Source organism: Rhipicephalus sanguineus, chromosome 9, assembly GCF_013339695.2.
Source record: "Rhipicephalus sanguineus isolate Rsan-2018 chromosome 9, BIME_Rsan_1.4, whole genome shotgun sequence".
Taxonomy (NCBI): domain Eukaryota; kingdom Metazoa; phylum Arthropoda; class Arachnida; order Ixodida; family Ixodidae; genus Rhipicephalus; species Rhipicephalus sanguineus.
Genome location: NC_051184.2, coordinates 65,068,236 through 65,076,309, shown reverse-complemented (window position 1 = coordinate 65,076,309; position 8,074 = coordinate 65,068,236). Strand labels below are relative to the sequence as shown.

At 51.7% G+C, this 8,074-nt stretch overlaps 2 protein-coding genes across 2 annotated transcripts; both read right to left on the bottom strand.

The window, feature by feature from the left end:
* Window positions 1-674: 674 nt before the first annotated feature.
* LOC119405604 (probable ATP-dependent RNA helicase DDX5) lies at window positions 675-2,114 on the bottom strand. The gene has a single exon (XM_037672438.1). The coding sequence runs from the start codon at window positions 2,112-2,114 to the stop codon at window positions 675-677; it is 1,440 nt and encodes a 479-aa protein (XP_037528366.1).
* A 3,548-nt stretch (window positions 2,115-5,662) lies between these two features.
* LOC119405603 (probable ATP-dependent RNA helicase DDX5) lies at window positions 5,663-7,225 on the bottom strand. Its single transcript, XM_037672436.1, has one exon. The coding sequence runs from the start codon at window positions 7,223-7,225 to the stop codon at window positions 5,663-5,665; it is 1,563 nt and encodes a 520-aa protein (XP_037528364.1).
* Between the last annotated feature and the right edge of the window lie 849 nt (window positions 7,226-8,074).

Genomic DNA, 8,074 nt, shown 5'->3' with positions numbered 1-8,074 from the left:
CGCAGCGCTGCGTTTCTCCCGAGCGCGCCGATATCGAGAGTACCAAGCACACTCCTTTTTCCAAAGCAGGGGTGGCTGGCGGAAAGCGCTCTAACAAGCAGCTTTTTCTGGGCAAGTTCAATAAAGACGGTTGCTCGCAACTTCAGCGAAAAAAGAAAAACAAAAACAAAAAGGATATCGTGTGCATAGCCACATCTGGCTTGATAAGAAATCAACAAGCATTTCTTTAAGATATGGGCATTCGGATGGGCAACAGCAAGATGGGCTGCGTTCTGCCGGTCCGCCGGCGGCCACCCCTGCTTTGGAAAGTTGAATGTGCTTGGTAATCTCGCTATCTGCGTGCTCGTGAACAGCGCCGCGTGTCGCAATTTTGCGGCTGCGGCCACCGTTCACTTAAGCTAATCTTTTTCCGTTGAGACTGTACATCGCATGTGGCAAAACAATTCCGCGAGGGATGACCTTAGCTGAAATCCTGGGTTCTGTTAGATCAGAAGCATTTGATATACAATAAATTCGAGTCAATATTTAGGATGTGAAGGCATATAGTGAGAAACGGTATCGGAGGTATTGTTCATCGAAGGCAGGCAATTTTAATAACTTCTTTTAATAGTTTGAATTTTTTTCCGGACCGCCGTGATACTTGAGCACGTCGCCGACCACCGGTCTGAGGCCGTTTATTGTTTGGAACGAACATTTTTCGCTATGTTGCGGAGTTTTGGATTGACCGGTTGCTTGGCATCCTCCAAAATCTCTATCAGCGTCTTGGCCTGGAGCCCTTGATCAGGAACGATGAGCGTGTGCACAGCACCTGGCACACCCGGGCGCTTGACGTGCCTCGACCTGTGGGCGTAGAGCTCGCAGGAGTCCGGGCAGTCGTAGTTCACCACGAGCCGCACGTTGTCGAAATCCAGGTCCTGCGCAACCTTGTCCGTCGTAACGAGCACGTTCGCTGCACCTCTAAGGAACATAGACACGACCCAGTCCCGCTCTATTTGTAGCTTCTTGCCGTGAAGGCCGATAGCGGACCAGCCACGTTGTCGCAGTTGGAAAGCGATATCATCGACCTTCCATTTCGTGTCACAGAACACCACGGCTCTGTCTGTCTTCTCCTTGAGTACGTTGTTGAGGAGTTCAGCCAATTTTTCTCCCTTGTCTTCCTCCTGGGACACGTCGACGGTCATTTCCACGCCGTTTTCAACGGGCAGCGGCGCCGGATTAAACCTGATTTCTACGTAGTCCTCGAGCAGGTCTTCTACAAGGGGCTTCAGATTCCTCTTCCATGATGTGGCCCACATTATCGTTTGGTGGTCCGGTCGGCAAAGCTCGGCAATCTTGAGGACGTGGGGCTCGTAGCCCATCGTCAGCATGCGGTCCACATCGTCGAAAACGAGGTACGTGCACCGGTGGAGGTTCACCTTGCCTTCTTCGAGGAACTCGATGAGGCGTCGAGGCGTGGCCACGAAGATGTGGCAGCCCTTCTTGAGCTCGGCGTACTGGCCTCCCTTGCTGTCGCCGTTTGCGGCGCACACACTGCGTAACCCGGCATGGTTGCCAAGGTCTGAGGCCACGCTGTGAATCTTCTTGGCCAGCTCGCGCGTCGGAACCACAAGAACGGCGACGGGTCCGTCTTGCTGCTTCCTGGGCGGCTGGCGGCTGACGTGTATGACGGCCGGGAGGACGTAGGCGAGAGCCCTGTCCGATCCCGTCTCCGCTATGCCGAGATAGTTCTTGCACGAGAGTGCGATGGGCCAGCAGATGGCCTCGATGGAGGTTGGTAACGTGCAATCCCGTCGGGCCTCGATTCCCTTGAAGGCAAAGTCCGGAAAGTTGGACTCGTTGAAGGCGAGGATGGGTTTCGGCACGTCGTTCCCTTTCACCAATACACCGTTGGCCTTTCTGTAAGCTTCCACTTCGGCGATCGACCGGCTTGCCGTGGCCGGATGTTCTTCATAGAGGTTTTGCTCGAACGGCTGCAGCTGGATGTTGTTCCAGTTAGGCTTGCGAAGGAACCATCCGACTTTGCTTTTCCGATACAAGTCCGCATTAAACCTCTTACCCCAATAGATTTCGTTATTGAGGTATTCACCCCTAATTCGCCTTTGCTGCTGCACCATTCTGTTTTTCGATTCGGAGGACGGGCAGGACGGGAGAAGTGATATCGCTGCTGACGTCTTGGGTGTTGGTGTTCGGCGGCCGATATTAGAGATTCGTTGCTGATGATGATTATGTGCTAGACAGTGGCACATGCCCACTTAGAGGGCGTGTAGGAAATGCCGGGTAGCAGGAGTAAGGTGCATTATTCGAATACAAATGAAAACTCAGCGTAATAAATTTAGAAAAATATATGTGACATAAGGGTAAAAAGCGGGTTAATTACGAAATTTCAGTGTAAGTGTGATGAATAAACGAACGAAATAAACTATCATTCGTGCGCTTTATTCAATAAAGATACTTTATCATGTGCATAGATTTGAACAGCTTCACATACATTCTGACCACTAGCTCCCCTCTTTTCGTAGCAAACATGAACGAGCCTGAATAGGGATCGAGTCCGTATATGCCGTTATGTGGAATTATGACGCCGTCCTCCTGCGCCAGAGATTATGCATTTCTTCCGGCTGTCAAAGACACATACCGGAATTGTTTCCGTCCTCTGTGCAGAGTAATGCCTACTAAACATGCCGTACATAAGAGAGTTGAAGAGAATGGCGACGATATCCTCTCTGCGCGCGTTCGCACGTCTAGGCTATAGAACTTTTTCGGTGGCCCTCATCTCTTCAAATGCAGCTACGGTTGTCAACCAGCTCTTCTACCAAGAAAGGGGAGAACATAATTTCCCGACCTCACACATAACATGGTTCACGGCCCACATGGGAAACATTTCCGGATCTCCTGTCTGCAACCCGAACGAGCAGGCCCACCAACTGGCGCGAGAACTCACTTTCCGCGTCTGCGGTCTACCCCATAGGCGTGCGCAGGGTTCCCCTTCAGGAGGGGGGGGGGAGTTTCATCGCAGGGCCCCCTCCTCCTATTAAGTCAATGTATGGGGCAGACTTCGACTTCGCCCCCACCCCTCTTAGGTGTAGGTGACTAAGGGGAAGGGGGCGCCCCCTGCCCCCCCCCCCTCATGCGCGCACCCGTGCTAACAAACATTCTTCCAGCAGAGGCCCAGTTCGGTTTGGAGAACCCCAAGCCCTCGTTTATCTAATATACACTCCCCGCCAACATCTCATTTAACATGCGTCTGTTCGCAGATGGTTGCCTCGTTTATGGCCCTCTCCATAACGATGATGACTCTCGATTACTTCAAGAGGACCTGGATTCTTGGTGTAGCGAATGAATAATGTCACTAAACACAACTAAAACACTGATGGTTTCTTTCATCCACAGGAGGAACCACCCTCCACGACAATATGTCCTATGCACTCGTACCACAGCGGTGCCCCCACCGCCGGCACAGACTCCTGCGCACCTGCGCTCCTTTTTTGTGAAGACTGCGTGGGACTGGAACGCCCCACACAGAGTCGCCGCGCTCCACTCCCACACGCACGCGTTCAAGTCTTCCATTGAATCATTGTCACTAAATAACAGCCCATCCCTCATGCAAAACCCTGCGCTGTAGTATCTGAGGTATTAATAAATAAATAGAATAAGTATGTACCACACGTGACTGGCGGAGAGGGCCTGGTGAGACATGCGCGACGGGCATGTCATGGTATTCATGTCAAGACCAGTCATGTTCGTGATACGCTTATACTTTCATGTGCCAATTTTGGTACATAACAGGTTAAGGAGGCGACCACGAGAACTAGAGAGGAGGCGACAAAATAGATAGATAGATAGATAGATAGATAGATAGATAGATAGATAGATAGATAGATAGATAGATAGATAGATAGATAGATAGATAGATAGATAGATAGATAGATAGATAGATAGATAGATAGATAGATAGATAGATAGATAGATAGATAGATAGATAGATAGATAGATAGATAGATAGATAGATAGATAGATAGATAGATAGATAGATAGATAGATAGATAGATAGATAGATAGAAAATTAAAGAAAGAAACGGTCAAAGTGCTAAGAAATGCTTCTGAATTTTAATAGGCGATTTTAGCTCTGTGTAAAGCTGTACGTCCGCAACGTGCTGCGCGCTACGTACGATACGTTTGAAGCTGCCTCCTACAGCTTGCCATGCTCAACATTTGTAACGTGTACTGCGCCTGAGCATCAAGAGGCTTGCCCATGAGTGCTGCTTCGCGCTATCTGGTGGCGATGCGATAAGCTGTAATAACTAAGTCAAGGCATGAGACAAGCCGAGCTTTTCCGACGACGAGTGGTGGTTTTGAGTGTTTGGGCCAGTTGAACTTCGATTTTGGTTAAGGCGGTGCTAAGCGAAGCAGCACTAGGGACACGGAGACGACGAAGACGAGCGCTTACTGCCAGCTGAAAATTTGTTTCCTACCGACATTTTGAAAGAAGAGAAAAAAAAAAGATAGAACCGAACAAGGACTGCTAAACGCTAATTACAAGAAGACCCGGCGAGAATGCCAGCTCTCTTACTTATGGGCATTCTTCACGTGTCATGAAGTGTCATGAAAGCTGATTCCACAATAATGAGGGTTTGCGTGAGGGTTGTCCGTGGGCGACCTAATCACCTTAGCCTGGTGGAACACGGACGTGCAATTACTTGCGCTACACTGCATGGCTAGAACCATCCTTTTCGTTTCTAACACATGACATGCTTTTGCAGGCGATCATTCAGGCATCTGCCGGTTTGACACGCATAGCAACCACCACAGTTCAAAGGGATTCTGCACACGACGCCCCGCGCACAATTCACATATCCGTCGCGGCGCTTCACGTCACGATCGGGTTCTTGTTTCTTTGTGGGAAAGATCTCCTGACAAAATAGCCGGCGCGCAGGAACTGACGGTGCCCGGTCATCGTGCGTTGTGCTCCGGCTGAGCAGCGATCCCAGTCCACTGCACCTGTTCACCGATTGGGTTCAGGCTACTTACATAAGCTCCAAATCAAGGGCAATTAACGCCGAAATTCACACGGAATTCGTTCGCTGCCACAACCACCGTGCTGCTGTCGGTCGCGGCTATCTTGTCTGTTTTGCTCTTGGCAGGTCGAGATCTTTAAGGTGCGCAACGGCTGTAGCGGGCGCAACGCAAGCGCCGAGATCTAGCGTGCGCATCTCCTGCGCGCGAAAACGCATGCATCTCTCATAGGCTCAGCAGCGCATACGCAGTCTTGCTCCCTCTCGCGCATTGCGTGCGCTAGGCCGTTGCGCGCGCTAAACTAAAAGTGCCTAATGACGATAGATCTAGGTAATAAGCTAACATAACCACGCACCCCCCCCCCCCCGGAGTGGATATTGTTGGCCTGATCTTTTGAAAGAAGGTAATAAAGACAGCGTTTTCCGCAGAATTGGGCTTTAATCTTGGCAGAATCCGATTCGGGGGCTCGAACAGCAGAGAGCACTCCGGCTTGTAGAAGGCCGAGCAATGTTTCATTTTCGTTGTGGCAGGGCCGACGTTTTTCAACGGCGAGCGATGATTCCGCTGCGCTAATATTTTATGCATTTAGGAACGTTTCTGCATGCTCAATGCGACGTGATAAAGCCGAAATCTAACGTATAGCAACAGCCTACTTTCGTGATGTCTTAATCGCAAGATTGCGTAGCTGCGGCGGTATCGTCTGTTTAGTCTGGCGGAAGAACCTGATCATCTCCCTAGCATGCGCGTAGTCATTGGGTTCCAAGAACGTGTACTTCCTGGCCGTCGCGTGCTTCAGGCGGCGCGGGTATTCGCCATGGTTGCTCGGGTAGTCGTAGCTGATGACGTATCGCACGTTGTCCATGTTGATGTTCCTTGCCGCCACGTCGGTCGCCACCAAGATGGACGCCTTGCCCAACCGAAGAGCGTCCAACGACCACTTCTGTTCGTGCTCGGTCTTCTTTCCGTGAATGCCGACGGCTGGCCAGCACCGACGGCGCATGCTCGACACGAGGTCCTCCACAGTTTGCTTCCTCTCGACGAATACAATGGCCCGGTCGCTCTCGTCGTTCATTGTGTCGTTTAAAAGGGCAAAGAGCTTGTCCTCTTTCTCGGCCTCCTTGCAGACGAGGACGATGTGCTCGGCTCCCCGGCTCTGGTCTTCTTGGGTCGCGGCTCCGACGGTGACGATGACAGGGTCCGTCGTCATTTCGTCGACGAGCTGGTCTGTATCACAGGTTTGCGATTGCAGCATCACGAACGTTTGGCGGTCCGGTCGGATGTTGTCCGAAATGATGCGAAGCTGTTTACAGAACCCCATCGTCAACATGCGGTCCGCTTCGTCTATTACCAAGCATGTGCAGTGACTCAGGTTCACCTTGCAGTCCTCCATGAAGGCTACGAGGCGACCTGGCGTCGCGATTAACATATCAGCGCCTTGCTTCAGCTGTTCCAGCTGCTGTTCCTTCCGATCACCGGACACCAGACAGATCGACCGGGTTCGTGAAGTCCCGCAGAGCTCGCGGGCAGCGACATCAACCTGCTGGGCTACCTCTCGCGTCGCCGTCAGCACTAAAACGATAGGCCCACCCCCGCGCATCACGGCCGGCGGGTGCTGCAAGACCGGCTGGCGCTGCGCATGTACAATGGCCGGGACGAGGTAGGCAAGCAACTTTCCTTTGCTTGCAGTGCAGTCAACGGCAACGACGTCTCTTCCGCGGAGTGCTACGGGCCAACAGTGAGCTTGCAGTGCGGTCGGTGACGAGCCAGAGTTTCGAGCTTCAATGACATTGGTTAGAGATTCTGAAAAGCCGGATTCGTCGAGGTGCAAGATGGGCTTGGGCACACAACGTCCCTCGACAGTGACACCGTTGGCCCTTCGGTAGGCCTCCACTTCTTCCTGCGGGCGTTGGGCCGTCCTGAAATGTTCACTGTATGAACTTTCCCGGGATCTGGGCAAGCGAACCATTGTCCAGTTCGGCGGGCGAAGATTGCGCCCCACCTGGCTGTTCTGGGAAGTGGTGGGCAGCCTGTAGGTTCGGCGGTAATAGGTTGCGAAGCCGTCTCCTTTGGCTGGTGGTGGAAGATACACGCTTGCATAGGTGAACGCCATGTTCGGCGGTGGTGGTCCTTCGTTTGGTCCGTTGACTCCGCCTACGACCGGCCGCAGCGCCACCGCGAACGGACCATTGGCCTGACCGAAGTTGAACGCCATGCCTGTAGCTGCTCCTGGGAAACGCTGTCGCAGGCACTGCATACACACCTGAACTCTATACCCTCCGGCTGTGCATTCCCTATTACGGCCCCTTCGGAAACGCAGGAGCAAATTACATTTAGTTTGAGCGGCCTGTCATCATGGAGCTCAGCAGCTCCTCGTCCATCCCCCGCTTTGCCAAGGAAAGGTGCTTTCCCACTACGTGGTAGGGTATGGGCCGAGAAGCACACGCGGGCCTCATAAAGGTGCTCGATATTATTGTGAAAAGACAAATGAAACTGAGAATACTAGTGTATGTGTGCGTGAACCGCAGTAATAAAGAATGGCTGGCTGTCCCGTAATCGACAATAGATGCAGGCATGAAATGTCTACCGGTAAAGCAGATTGCTTTGAGATTATACTGGCCACAATCTTGTGCATGTTCACAAGGGCGCAACCCGCCAAACTATACCACACTTCACTGTGCACTCTTGAAATGGACGCCATTCCCTCTTTAAAAAATTGATTGAAACCTCGCTCCTTTAAGGGAGAAACGGCGATGTCCCCGATGTTCGTCTTTAAATGCGGTAAAGTTTCCCCCTTTTGCTATAGAGCAACGTTACTCCTCCCTCAAAATCAAGATGGCTGACACCAGGCTAGCGAAGCGAGCAATACAATTAGGCCTACCGAGTGGATCGATTCTCGACTGATAAACAGATGCGCCACTGGCAATCGCAACAAAAAAAAAACGGTCCCGCTCAGCTTAATATCGAACGATATGACAATAAAGTAAAGCAGACAAACCTGTTATTGACAACCTCGCGAAACGGAACGATGGACACGGCGCTGTGTCCTCTCCTCTGTCCCCTC